This window comes from Lycorma delicatula, chromosome 7 (genome assembly GCF_047948215.1).
Source record: "Lycorma delicatula isolate Av1 chromosome 7, ASM4794821v1, whole genome shotgun sequence".
In the NCBI taxonomy this organism is placed as follows: Eukaryota; Metazoa; Arthropoda; class Insecta; order Hemiptera; family Fulgoridae; genus Lycorma; species Lycorma delicatula.
In genome coordinates, this window is record NC_134461.1 from 96,839,837 (window position 1) to 96,856,144 (window position 16,308).

The window sequence follows — 16,308 nt, forward strand, 5'->3', positions numbered from 1 at the left end:
TACTGTTTTTTTATATATATATATATATATCTTATATGATTTTTATATTTGTAATGTATAATGCATACTTCACATCCGATTGTTTATAGTATGAAAAGCGCATATGCATTTAAGGAATTTCAGAAACGTATGCAACAAGTGGTCTACAATAAACATTAAAATATTGCAAAAAAAATTATATATTATTTTTTTCAAACTTATTTTAATAACTAAAATATTTTTTACCTACTATAATATATTTCTTATGTTAGAAAGCTGCATATGGAATAAAACATTACGGCTTTTTTTTCTTTTTACTTTTAAAAGATATGAAACTATGAAGGTAATACAGATATGCAAATGAATTAAGAAGTTCTTTGTGAGGCCGTGACACGATTGGCCAATAGGGTTACAGGGAGGGGGTCACGTGATGTAGGGAGCTCGATAGCAGTTAGGTTTGGTTAGTGTAGATTCGACTTTCAGACGTGCAACATTGTTCGTTCAGTGAAGTGTTTCGGACTCTTCTATTAAATATCATTCGTCATGGCTAACAACAGAGCAACAAAATCCGGATTTGCCGCCGAAGCACAAAGAAAGGTAAATGAAAAACATATATATTTTTTTTATAATAGTTTTGTTTTTTAATATGCAGAAAACAGAAAACAAAACGCGGGAAAACAAAGTTACTTTAAAACTTGTCCAATCTTCACTGTTACCACTTGTTTTTTTTCTCTAGCAGCCACTGTGGAATGCACTTTTCTACTTTAAATTTTTATAAATAAAAACAAACAATATTTATTTTTGTTAAATGATTTCTTATATAAAAGGATTCAAGAAATGTCAAAAACATTAAAAAACGGTCGAAATTCCATTACATACCTTCAATTCTTTAATTTTTTGAAAATTGTACAATTTTTTTTCTTTAGTTACTTTTTTTTTTTAATTGAAAAAGTGCTTAATATATATGTTGCTTAGCAACAATCTATTTTATTTTTAGCATGATTCATTTATAATTTATAAACTGAGAAGGATAATAATTAAAAATATTCATATTTTTATTTAACTGTATATATTAAATATGATTACTTAAAACTTTTAATTTTCTTGAACAGATTCAGTTTAAGTCGAGATATTTAATGTAATTTTTTATTATTAATCACTTGACTGGTTTGATGCACTTTTCCTTTCTTTTCTATCCTGCGCTAATTTCTTAACTTTAATTACATTAATATGTGAACAACAGTTGTTTTTTAGAGCTTCTCTGAAAAAGATCTCTTGTCGAATCTCTTTCATTTTTATATTATCCTACGTAATATTCAAACTTCTTTACTATTACTATTAAAAATAATGTGTCTGCAAAAAATTGATAAAATTTTAATTAATTATTTAAACATAAATAATTTAGTTTTCTTATGCACTTATTTCTCTGAAAAATATCATTGAACTCCGTGCAGATATTTTTCTAAATCTTAATCCAATTTTTGATCCACAAAATTTTGTCGCTGCTCAAGAGAATTCTCCTGGCTCTTCTGTATTATTTTCACATTTCTATGTAACAATATAATCGTCTCATATATAATGTATTCTTTCTTAATATATAATTCCTCATTTACCTTGCTTTTCTTTATTTCTTTAAAATTTGTATAAAAGTGAACTAACTTATACATATTCCTAAGATATATGTGGTTTCCTTACAATTATATTACTAAATTTAAAAAAATACCAGAAACATATAGATATATTAATCATTCTCAAAATAAATTAGTTTATAACGACTCAATTATCCTAGTTAACATATATATATAAATAGCTAAATAATTAAAAATAAATTAGTTTATGTACGTATATATTTTAATAACTGAAGCTAACCAAATATCATTATACCGATATCCGAAGCCGAGTAGTAGAGTCTCGGCATTTCGTGCGGAGGTTCCAGGTTCGAATCCCGGTCAGGCATGGCATTCTTTCAAACCACCGACTTCCACCGGGCTAATGTCTTCAGTTGTTGATGCCAGTGATTATTTTATTTGATTTCCCACATCTATTTAACAAAATTATTATCTCATATGATAAATTATATTTAGTATCAAAGTATGTTATATGAAGTTAATTGGATTTATATTTTTAATTAGGTAGTAATTTTAGTTAACCATTTTTTTATTGGTCAGTCAAGATATTAATATATTATCATGAACATGTTTTGCGTTTCTTAATATTTCATTTAATCTGTTTTACATACCAATAATATATTAATTAATAAGAGATGAATTATTATTAACATATCGATGTTAATACATTGAGATTAAATGTTTAATATATCTGATATATCAATGTATTTTTTAACAGTTTGATTTAAGTATATAATAATTTTTCGCGAGTAAAAATAGAGACTATAAAAAAGTATGTTTATTACCATTAATATTTTAATTTTTATTAATTTTCAAAATCCATATATTTTTATCAAAACTGTATAAATTTGACACATCGAATTTCTTGAACTTCTATAGAAATCATGTACACTATTGGTAAAAGACTTGACAGCCTTGAATAAATTAAATTTATAATAAATGCTAAAGCTAAAGACTACATCAACAATAAATATTTACTGATAATTTTGACCAAAACTTAGCATGTCAAAACACTGACATCGAGGTAACTAAGTTCTTGTACGCGTTTTTAACGTTCATTACATATAACATTTTTTGTAGTGTGGAATTTTTTTTAAATGTCGATTTATCTTCTCCTTCTAGCATTAGAGTTAACTATAGCTTCATCCTTTACTTTCAGTGTGTTGTCATGTTGTGCAATATTACTATTCTTTTCTGAAAAGATGCGGTATTTTATAAAAAAAAGTACATCCCCGATTTTTTTCCTTCAATAATGTAGTTTTAAAAATCTTCCAAAATTATACTCGTGAAAAACTCGATTTAAATTTTTTTTCAATTCGTGTTTAATAAAGTAAACACGATTCTTTTTTATTGTTTTTTTCCTTTAATAATGTAGTTTTAAAAATCTTCCAAATTTATACTCGTGAAAAACTCAATTTTAATTTTTAATTAATTCGTGTTTAATAAAGTAAAAACCATTATTTTTTATTGGATAAATGTATGATAATGAAAAAAGTATCTGTGATTTGTCTTATCAAATATTAATTTGATAATGAAAAGAATTTGGGTAATAATCTGGTTTCATTTTGGATAATCTTTGTCGTGTTTTCTTGTTTTCAAAATAACGTAATTCTTATTGTTAGGTATAAAAACTAGGTGTTTTTTTAGGTAGGTTAGGTCTTTTTTTTCTAATAAATACTCTTTTTTCTGTTTTTGAAGATAATGGAATATTATTATTTAGCAAAATCTGAATTTTTAATTTTCTTGCTGTTATTATCTACATCAAAATCTTTACAATTAATGAATCTGTTGAACTAATTTAAAAAAGAATCAGTTTTTTTTTTAACAAAGATTTCTTTCTGAGAAAAGAATTCTACAGTCATTTCATTCAGATATATTTTTTATGTACTTAGTATATATACTGTACTCAGAATATTAGGTCCTAGAGTTATAAATTTTAAATTTAGTTAAACCTTCTGCAAAAATTATTTAAACAGATTCAAAAAAACAAAGTCAATTACCTGTTTTTTGGAGGGGGGGGGGAGAAGAAGAGACAGACAAAATATTCTGAACTCTGACTCCAAATTTCCCCCAGTGTCATTTATCAAGAAGTGTGCGGAAACCCAATAAGTGTTAGATATCCGTACACGTAAATGGAACAAGTGTATTGTAAAAATCAAATATATAATTTAATTTACAAAAGTCGCCAACTTTGTGAATAAGAAGGGATTTGAACCGTTGACAACTGTAATTATTTTATCAAACATTTGGTTCAATATTATTGAATCGATATACTAAAATATTTTACTACCAACAAAAGCAGATTACAACTACATTATAATGTTTTCAACCCCACCACATCTTCCGGGATCCACAAATGAATTTTGAATAATTTTTTTTACAATTCATTTGCCCTAATAAAAATCCAGTGTGATGATCTTTAAGGGGTTCTTGCCCTTGTTATCCATTTTTTATTTTTCCAGATTTGTACTGCATTTTTCACTTCATGATAATCGACACGTTTTTCAGCTGAACAATAAATGAAAGAGCCCTCTTCCCAAAAAAAGGTTGTAGGAATATCTGGCATGTCAATCAAAAAACTTTCTCTTATATCTTTCCCTCAAAAAAATTTAAATAGTTAAAAAATAATCGAATCTTTTACAGGAATTTTAAATATATTAAAAATCTGTTCATTCTTTTTCCTTTTTTTTTTAAGAGTAATACACCTGTTGTTGTACACTAATAATATTTGTTGTACAAATAAGGAAGTATAATTTGAGGTTGAATTTAAATGGGCGTTCACCTAGCCTTAGGTAGCTTACTCGCGCCAACACACACATAACACATTCGCCCAAAATAATACTTATACGTACATAATATTTCTTTATATATATGCTAATAAATGAAAAACAATCAGGTGCGTTGTTTAATTTATTAATTTGTTTATTCTGTTATGTATTATTTTATATTATATGTGAGAACGGCTCGGTCTGACGGCGGTCTGCTTTAATACAATGTCCAGTGTTTTTTTAAAGTCTCACAAGATTATTTCTCATTTAACTTCTCTTTTTTTTGTTTACTACGTCCCTGTCGCTGTGTACTTGACTTCATAGTAGACTTAATTAATTTGTAAATTCCAGTTTTGTTAACCTAATTTATGAATAAATTTAGTGACCACGATATGTTTCAAACTTAGCAATTGTGTCATACATACACTCATATATATATATACACTTTTTTTTCCATCAGTTACTCAATTGGTTTGATATATTCCCCGTTACTTCTTATTATGTGTTAAACTTCTAACGTATTTGTTACATCCTACCTCATTAATTGTTTTATGTATTCTATTAACCTTTGTTCCTCCTACAGTTTTTTTTTGCCTTTTACTCTTCATTTCATTACTAAATTAACTAACCATATCGTATTTTGTTTTGGTACTTTATTTAAGAAGACTAATTTTTTTTATTATAAATAATGATATTAATTTGTTTTTTGGTTTACTTTTTTTATTGTATTAAAAATTATCGTGTTACTTTTAAAACATACTTTACTTTTAATTACGTTTAAAACATTTTTCATCTGGAGGTCCCGGATTCGAATCCCGATCAGGCATGGCATTTTTCCATACGCTACAAAATTTTTCCATATCCCAGGGTACAAGCTTCAAGCTTATGTGACGATGGCATCGAGAAAAAAAAATATGTTAAAGTATTTAAAATCTGTGTTTATTTAAAATAAAAATTAAATTTTTATACTTCACTTTGTTGAGATAAATTTATTTTTGGAAATTTTAGTTATTCAATTTTAAATATTAAAATGGGAACTTTAAAGATAAATTTTTATACAAATATGTAATATTTTTTTTTAAAACCGTTCTTAAATTATAACTTTTCAATCATCATATTTCAAATTCCCACTAAGTTTGTATAATATTTACATAAATTAGCATGCATTTGTAAAAATTCGAATTCTGGTTGTGTTGTTACACTAAAACTGAACTCAAAATTGTCATAAATCGAAAACCGATCATTTTGCGGGGTATTTTTATCATCTTTATGTTTGTTTTCTTCTTTATTTAAATTATCTTTCTTTAATTTCATTAATAAAAGATTTCTCTAAGGTATCTGGGTAATTAATAATGCATCCTATATTTGCATAGTCGTATATATTTCATTTCGATGTTCTATCGTTTATGCGTATTGTGACCTAAATACTTTTGTAAATAAGAAATAAAAAATATAAAAATTGTTGACCAATTTATTGATTTTGAGTGGAGTTGAAAGAATTTGACATTCATTAAAAAATTAACATTATGCTGAATTTTACATTTTTGTTTCAAGAAAATGTTGAATTAATATTATAAATATGCTTATTGGTGTTCATTTATCCAAATGGATAATCAAACAGCTTTTTTTACCTTTTTCAGTAAACGGATAATAACTTTTTTTCCGTTATTTTCAGAAATAACAAAAAAAATATTTATTTTTAATCTATGTAAAATAAAAATAATTAACATTATTGTATTAAATTATAATACGTTAACGAGCATTGGTTTTGTTTGGTTACGTTACGTTTGGTTAGGTACGTTGGCATCCAAGTAAAGGCAATTACTTTTATACGGACTTACATACTAGATCGTGGATACCGGTGTTCTTTGGTGGTTGGGTTTCAATTAACTGCACATCTCAGAAATGGTCAACCAAAGTCTGTACAATACTACACTTCATTTGCATTCTTACATATCATCCTTATTCATCCTCTGAAGTAATAGTTTACGGTGGTTCCGGTGACTAACAGAAAAAGAAAAAAGGTTATGTTGATGTACGTACGATTCGTCATTACTCGAAATCAGCAATCTAATCAAACATAACTTACGCTCGCTTCGCAAGCTAACCTCGTCTATTTAATGATAAAAATTATATACAATAATTTATGTATAAAGCTTTTGGTTATAGGGTTATATTGGGTTATTTTAAGAAAAAATATGTTTCGGAGGTTAATTTGGTTATTAAAAAACAAAAGAAAATAAGGGTTATTTGGTTATATTTTGAAAAAAAAAGAAAAAATCCCTTTTCGGCACGCCTGAAGGCGGAGATAGTTTCACCGGTGCTGAGTAGGGAACAAAAAAGATTTCCCCCTTAAAGTTAAAAAAACTTCAAATTTACTCAATACGACAATGGTTGCATGTGAAAAAAGTTTCATAAGTTTAGCTTACAAGTCCCATCTTCTTACAAATCCAGCAATATTTTGGTCATCCCTTGCCGTAAGGATTGGTCATATTAAAAATTGTTTCAGAAAAAAGTTTTAGGTAATGTTTACAGGATTAACGATCACTTTAAATCGATACGATACGGTGCCTATTAAGGGAGGTATGATTTTTTGTCTTCAAAACCCCGTTTTTTCCACTACTTGGGCTAATGGTTGGTGATTTAAAAACCTTTACCTACTTAAGTTTTAGGCCCTTATTCAAAGAATAGTAGGAACTTTAAACGAATTCGATATTTTATTTAATAAGAAAGTTATAGCGATATTTTGTTTTTCGAAAATGCCCCCCCCCCCACCATTTCACCAACATGGTTCGATTTGGCCATTAACAAACCCGACCGAGACTTTTGGTCGTTATATTTTATGTAGCAATTTGAAATTGATTGGCACAAAATTACAGCAGTTATCGTGTCCACAAAAAAGTGAAATATATAAACTTTTGAACTGACGGTGGTTTTGGGGTCTGGGGGATGTGAAACGCGAATATATGTCGAAATTTTCCGTAAGTCGAATCATGGTACCTATTACAATAGGTAGCTTTTGAAATCTACCTAAAAATGGTATCCACTATATTCCTGATATATAACCCCCTCCACCACAACAAAATAATTTTACTAATTCTTTGTGTTTAATTTGAATAAAATTGTATATTTTTAAAAATTAATTATAGTATAAATGTTGTGTGTAGAAAGCGATATAAATCACTGTCATTAATTGAAACCTAATAAACTAGTTATATAGAAAACACAAGTAATCAGATACAAATATAAATAACTTTACTTTTATTTTATACATTTATCACAAAAATGTTATAATTTTTGTTGTTGGAATTTTAGAAATAATTGTTTAACATGCTGCTGACATTTCCTATTCCTCTAGTAGGTTGGTATCAGGAAGAGCATCTTGCAGCCCTTCACACCCAAGCGAACAAAAAACTAACGTGTAAAAGAAAAAATATATATTGTGAAAAAAATAATAAATCTGAACTTGAAAAAATAACCTTATGTTTTTAGTGAAAAACTATCGTTGAAAATCATTTTAAAAATTGCAAGAGAAATCTTATTTCAAACATATTTTTAATGAAAAAAAGGAAAATATGACATCCTCCATAGATGTCATATCAGGTAATTTTCATTAAACATCATAATATTTATTGTAATTTAAATGATAATCAAAATTTAATTTATATTGTAACGCTTTAATAATAATGGTAAAGAAAATATATGCTTAATAACTAAAATGAATTAAATTTCACCGTTCGTTTATTTATTCCTATAATTACTAATATTGTTTAAATATTTTCACTGGTATCTTGGTAACATTTAATTATAGTTCAGCGAATATAGCTATATTTTATAATAAATTGTAATTAAAATGAGAAGTTACGGTTTATTTTTGCAGGTTAATTGTTTGTTAATAAATATTAAAATTTTAATATTCGTAACCGACTGTTATTTGTTACACGTCGTATTTTTTTTCATCTTCTTGGCCTTGTAAAATACTATATGCATTATACTTTATTTATTGCGGGTTGTTATATACATTTAATGGCAACAACGATGTGTCTCGTACCACCAGCGTTGCCAGATCATTGACCTGTAGTATATATAACTTCACTGACAATCAACACACTATTTACACTTCGGTTACCCGATGGAGAACACTGATCGCTAAGCAGAATTAACAGATGCAGAATTGTAGCGATGCAACTACAATGCTACTGTTCAATGCGACTTTTAAATTTCATAAAAGGTTTTATATTGATAAGATTTTTGTATTATAAATACAAATTATATATTATAAATTTACGTCTACTACTTAACATTCACGTGCTGGAAACATGTTATAATTCCTGTAAATGCCATTTCATTAGATATGTGGTTACTTTACGTAGTTAGGTTTTTCTGAGAAAAAACTAAGTTATTTTAAACGTTTTTATTGTTACCTTTTTCTTAAACCATTATTTTTCTACAACTAGTATTATAATAAAATTAAAACGGTTGGGTTGTTCATACACACATTAGCCTACCTAAAAAAATAATTTCTCAGTAATTAAGGACAGTATACCTACGACTAGATGCTGCACACTTTAAGAATGCACTCTTAAATTGCATTCTTGTTTCTGCATACTTTATACAAAGTAATACGTGACTAAAAAGGGTTATTAAAGTTACGAGTGAACTTCTTTAATTATTTGATTATAGTTAATCTACATGAAAATTAGTGTTTAATGAAGCATAAGTAAAATAGGATAGAGTATTATATTATATTGTATAATAAAATAATTTTTCGATAAAACATTAAAAATTATAAATGAAACAAGTGGTATCTTTTTGAACGCAACTCTGATTACACAAAGTGATATTTAAGTAAGAAAACAACTTTACTCTGAATATCTGAGAGGTATTTGGAGGTAATAAGAATGGAGTTCTAGATAGCAAAAATCTGCGTTATGGTGGGTTTTTAATTTTTGTCCGCCATATTGAATCAAACTTAATTTGTTTAAATAGGAAGGTGGACATGTATGACACATGATTTCAATTTAAATTTTTACAAGAAAAACAAAGGTGAAACCCGTTTTTTTTTCAGTTAATGCCTTAGTTATCGAGTTATAAGCATTTAAAATTGAATGACGGAAAAATCGTGTTAACTATTGTGTTTATGTTAATTATCATCAATATAACGCTGTATAAAGTTCGTTATTGTATGCATAATGAATGTAAAGTGCAATAAAATTGTTCATGCAGCGCATATTACCTTGGTTTTATTTTCCTTCGTTGTAAATTTGAATGTTTATAACGCAATAATGAAGGCATTAATAGAAAAAACAGGTTTCACATTGTTTTTCGTGTAAGATTTTAAATTGGAATCATGTGTTATACGTGTCCATCTTCCTATTTAAACAAATTAAATTTGATTCAATATGGCGGATCCAAGATTGCAAACAAAAATTAAGAACCCATCATATTGCAGATTTTTTAAAAGTAGAACCCTATTTCTTTCTGCCTCCAAATACCTCTCAGATATGTAGTATAAAGCTATTTCCATACTTAAATATCATCCGGTATAGTAAAAGAATTCTGAGCTCGATCCCAATAGATTGTAGACATTAAAAACAATAAAATGTATTTATCAGATTAGAATGGAACGAGTGTAAATAAACATCAAGAGATAAGTTGTATGTGTATCAATAAAAATTATTTTTTCATTATCAATAAAAAAAATCATTAAATTATTCGTAAGATGGTCATTATTTATAAAAAATGTATTTATTTTTTTTAAAGAAAAACAGTTTTATTAAAAAGAAGTTTCGAAAAGAGGAAGTTAACGATTGTTTATAGAATTAATAAGAAAATATCCGTTCAGAAAGGAAAGAAATGAACGGAAATGTAAGTCTCTTACAGCTGCTTCCCATTAAGTATTATACCGGTTGTTGATGTTGAATTGTGTTGAATGTTGAGTCTCAAAGAAAGGCAGGTGTTCAGTTAGTTCACCATAGATATTTTGATACTGTACGTGCGTAACGAGACGGTCTGTACGTGTCAATCTTACACGTGACAAGATTGGATTAATTGAGCAAAGAGAATAACATGATTTCTGTGTAACATTATTATACTTTTTGTTATTACTTGTATGGATATAGCTATATAATATGGTTTACTTTTGGTTACCGGTACTTCGCAATAAAGGTTATTACATACCGATAACATAGATTTTAGATTGTTCGTACAAAAAATTAAGCAAAATTACTTTTAAACGTAAATATTGGTTTGCGTAATTTTATTCTGTAATATATTCGAGTGAGGAATTTCATTCGTGTATAACTAATTAAATAAAAAATGAACTGGTAAATTATCAGTAAGAGTTTTGCGTGAATTTGACATCTACGTATATAGAAATTATACTACGCGTATTAACAACAAATTACCATAGACTTTTATAAATGAAACTTACTTCAGGAAAATCAAGCATATTAACATTTTTTAAATCGTAACGGTATCTTATAACATAATCATTAATGTTATAATGTCCGCAAAGTTAATTCGTGAAACTGTAATACATGTTCCATATTTAAAACTCCACCTTTTATAATGCTGATTGAAATTTTTAAACAAACAGTTATAAAAATAAATGGTATTAATTTGGAACAAAAAGGAAAAAAATCACTTAACTCATAATCGACTGTATCATTTTAAATATTTATAATAATCTGAACATTCATCCATTTTTTTTAATAATTATTTTTTAATTTACTCATACATATAGCATGTTGAGAACTGATTTTATAATTTGTTAAATATAAAATAATTTTTATTTAATCAATCATTTCTATTATTACTTAGGAGAAGATCGTTCTATTACATTTATAATTAACAGTTTTTTTCACCTTCCTGTCAACGAAAAAAGTACACCTCGTAAAGTTTCAAATTAACTTTGGAAGACCCTTTTCTTTCTTTTTCCTGTTTAGCCTCCGGTAACTACCGTTTAGATAATACTTCAGAGGATGAATGAGTATGATATGTATGAGTGTGAATGAAGTAGTCTTGTACATTCTCAGTTCGACCATACCTGAGATGTGTGGTTAATTGAAACCCAACCACCAAAGAACACCGGTATCCACGATCTAGTATTCAAGTCTGTGTAAAAATAGCGGGCTTTACTAGGACTTGAACGCTGGAACTCTCAACTTCCAAATCAGCTGATTTGGGAAGACGCGTTCACCACTAGACCAACCCGGTGGATTAACTTTGGAAGACCCGCGCCAGACTTATTAAACGAGTGAATTTTGCCTCGTTACCACCTTCACTGAAACGAATATACTGTTGTATATTAGCTCTCCAAATTTCTCCGGAATGCAGGTATTCAAACTTAGAAACAATTCAATCATTACTTTCGCAGAATGCAAACTGAATTTATTTGTACCTTTCATTTTTACATGTGCCACATCCATAAGAATATTTAGGATGCATTAAGTCTTATATCTATAAGGAACGATTATTCTTTTTCATGGAAAAAAATACATTATATATGTAATGTCTCCATTTGGCATAAGAATAGTAACAGAACAAAAAAGTATGATTTGTCAAATACGATATTATTTCAAATCAGAATTTTTCCGTTACTCTAATGCATAAAAATTTGGCGGACAGTTTTTTAAAACCAAAATTAAATTATAAAACAGTTTCGAAAAAATAAATAAACATATGGGGAATTTATTTTTAAAAAATCAAAGTTTTTTCGTTAAAATAAATACAATTTGTCTAGCAACCAATTTAAAAAATAATCATATATTATTTTTTTAATGATATAAAAAATACTGAAATGATAGAAACCGGGAAAACTTGTAAAGGATGAGCCTAATATTTTTAGTACAGTGAGTTCGGAAAGTTGTGGTGCACTGGAATTACGGATGTGTAATGACGAAACTTTCTTAATTATTACTTTATATTTTTATTTCCTTATTTTATAGAAACGGATATTACATTGAATGAAATAGTTTATAAAAGGTGTTGAAAATGACCTCCCCAACATCAATAGAACACTGCACACGTTTCAATCTGTTTTCAAATAATTTAACCGGCTGATGTACTGGAATTACTAGTACGTAATTACTGGTACGTATACCGTTATTGCGATTTTAGTTCGTCAATCTCGCGTGGTCTGTTACGATACACTGCTTGTTTCGCAACCCCCCCCCCCCCTAGAAAGTAATCTGGGGTAGCAGATGAGGCGATCGTGTAAAATTCTCAAAATGATTCACCAAAGACATTTTGTAAAGAGGTAATTGACCTGTTAACTGTGGCGCCATCTTATTGGAATCAACCGCGATTGATTTCCACTTCTACTAACTGACTAATGAAGTCTGGTAAAACTGCGCATTAACGATCACTATTAACTGCATTTTCAAAAACGATTGGACCCACAATGCGCGTTCTACTAATACAATTTTCACTTCGTGTAAAAATTGTTCCAGTAATTCACGGGGGTTTTGTCGACCGCAGTCGTGTATTTTGTGAATTAATATACACCCTCCTAGATGAAACCTAGATGTCGAGGATTCCAAAGAAATTTTGGTTAATAGAACGTTTAAACCATTAAAAATAATTTAGTTTTTTGACATGATCTATAGATTTAAGTTCTTGAACACGCATTACTTTGTAGGGGAAAAGTTTTACTTCTTTTCTTACGTGCGGTAGCAAATCCGATATCTTAATGCTGTGCTAACTCACCCATTGACTTTGATGGATTTCCGGCCATAGCATCCAAAACATCCAGCAGTTTCTGTTCGTTAAATTTAGATGGTCTTCCACTTCGATCAGCGTCTTCAACGGAGCCTGTTGCCCTAAATCTTTCGATAAGAATTCGAACTGCATTGCGGTGAGGAACAGGAGTATTTGGAAACTTTTGCTTCACTAAATCAATATACTTGTTATCTTCACAAAATATGTGTTCAAAGAAAAACGCGTTTCTCGAACGAAACAATATGAAACACGTTCAATTACAACTTAACATCTGACGTTTTGGTTTTATTACTGAGCAACCCCTAACAAACCCACAGGGCAACCAACCTAACTCCGAAAGAACAGAATGCACCACATAATTCTAAACAATACTGCACATCGACTTTCCGAAGCACTGAATAAATGAAAGTATCAAAACCCTCCTTGAACAATAAACAAGACATGTTAGCATAGCAGAATGAGCAATGAGCGATGTTATGATTGTAACACTAATGGTAGAAGAAATTCGGGTCGGCCTTGGAAATGCTGTAGAAATCTGCTGGAAAATATACATAATTGGGTGTTTGAACGCCAGTCTATGTGTCATGTAACATAAATAAGTCCAATACATTAATGAATAATAATATTATAATGATATATCTTGTAGCCAAATTTTTTCTACACTTGCTCTTTTAAATAACCATATTGAATTTTTATTTTGACTGATTTTTAATTTTGTTTATAAAGGCCTTACTTACTTTTTTATGTATCCATTTTACCCTGATATTAATCGAAGAATATAAATAATTATTATTTTTTAAATTACTCAAAAAAAGAAAACATCGATTTTAAATTAAGAATCGATACCACTACTATATTTATATTTATAAATATCTATATATTTATAAAGTTTTATCCAAATTATTTCTTCATTTAGATGATGTCATTTTTAAATAGTTAACCATGCACTAATTTTTTAATTTTTATGGCAAACTTTGTTTTTAATTAAAACTTTTTGAAAGCGTTTTTGAAAAGATTTCTTTATTTATATGTTAATAATTATAACCATGACGTGGATGCGATATTAAATCTTAGAATATGACTAGAACGTCGTTACGGTACTTAGTAAACAAGTCTAAGTTGAGTACAGTAACTCACAAAAACATAGCCAAGTAACAACAACCAACAGTCCGATGCCGCGTATACACTTCTATACGGTATTCAAAGATTTTACTGTATATGGACATACATTGTGATGACGAATATATACGAACAGAGATGCCACAACATTCTGATCCTATTATTTGTATACCTTTGTTCTGTTAGACGGTTCATACACATAAGTTACAATTTTTTTGTTACGGCAGATCAGTTGATTTGATGTCGGAAATTCGTGAATTGCATATTATTATTGTTATCAACCCCTAGTAATACAGTTTAACGTACCGTTTCCAAAGATTATTTAGTAAAGTTGGTCTTTAGAATACATTCAATGAAAATATTGATTCACTAGTTCTTAGAATATAATCATTTTAATCACGTTTATAAATAGAAACGATTGAATATATATATATATATATATATATATAACACCATTAGTGGTTATTTACTGCGATTAGCCGGCTAATTTAACTTAATTAACCGTATTATATTATTAAAATAAGACGTATTTGGTAATGCTAGTTACAAAACAATTCCGTACGTCTTAATAAAATTGTCTGTAGAATTTGTAGCGAGTTCAACCTTGACAGTTTTTAATGCAATTAGGTATTCCGAGAAATTGATATGTAAAATAATTCTTAGTTAACAATAAAATGACATAATATGTTAAGTTTTAATATAATTACTTGGGGTATAATTTTATATTTATTAAATTAATTTATTTTGTTAATTTTGTTTAAAAAACACATAAATTGATTAATAAAATAAATTTAATATTACTGAAATAAATAACCTTTAAAAGTTTTATATATATATATATATATATATATATATATACACGCATGTCTTATTTGTTGACTACCTTGTGGAAAAAACTTCATTGCTTTATAATTATTTTTTTTTATAATAAAAAGAAAATAAAATTAATAAAAAAAATGATCGTATTCGTTCCATTAAAAAAAAGTATTTAAACTGGTTTTATAATTAAATATAAAAAAAATAGACCATTAGAGCCAGTAGTTGTATTTTCAATATTTAAATCTCTGACAAAAGAGAGTTGTTATATAATTAAGATTTAATTTCAATTTTTTTAAATTTATTTTAAAACGTTTAAGCTGAGTACTTTAAAACACTCCCTTAAATACTTAGCGTTGTACATATTTTTAATATTAGAATTTTAAATTCTTAAGTACTTAGATCAGTTCAGCGAATTCTCTGTATAAATTATTTAACAAGAATTTTTTTATAAAAATAAACTTAAGTAACGCTGAGTTATGAATAAGGTATTTTTATTATTTACATTCTCTATTAGATTGTAAAATGGCACAATAACGATAATAATAGTAATAATCTGATTACGTACATTTGTCAGCAATTTAATTATAGGCTAACTCATAATCATTTTTCTAAGTACAATTCATGTATTGTATTGTCATTTTCTTTTGTATTATTTTATTATTATATATTTATAACAATAGCATTATCTCTAAATTCATCTTCATTTTATTATAATGAATAAATATTTTTCTTTTATTTAAATAAAATAATCTCTTCATAATTAATGTAAACGTTAGATTTTTTCGGGTTAGATAAGATACTAATTGTACGTAAGCAAAAGTACGGCATTAAAAAAACAACACACAAAATTCTACTTTTATTTAACTGACCAATGTCTGGTGTGATGCTAATTTCAATATAACGCCTAGGCAGTATTAGTGAAGCGTACCGAGACAAGTTTTAGGATGATCGGCCGGTTCCTTTCTCTTCAGAGTCCTTCATCTCAGATAATGATTGATTAATTAATCAGATTATATTTTACAATACAAAATTAAGTAGTATAGTCATATACTACTTAATTTTTATCATCTCATCATAAATATTTTTATCATAACATTTTTATCATCTCATAAATATAAATTAAAAATCTACTAATAACACTGATAGACTAAAAAAAATTTTTAATGTTTCTCTAAACGTGATACCATTTCTTGAATTGCTTTTTTGCGTACATTATAGATCGGTAAATACAATTTTTCTATCATCCTTAGTTTTAAATAAATTACGCTTAAAAA

General features: G+C 27.6%; 1 protein-coding gene across 1 annotated transcript in view; it reads left to right on the plus strand.

Moving 5' to 3' along the window:
* The first annotated feature begins 416 nt into the window (after positions 1-416).
* Chd64 (transgelin calponin-3) overlaps positions 417-16,308 on the plus strand; it is a 127,590-nt gene continuing 111,698 nt past the window's right edge. The window contains exon 1 of the mRNA XM_075370431.1: positions 417-576. Within this exon, the coding sequence (XP_075226546.1) occupies positions 523-576 (54 nt within the window). The 5' untranslated portion in view covers positions 417-522. The remainder of the gene's footprint in view (positions 577-16,308) is intronic.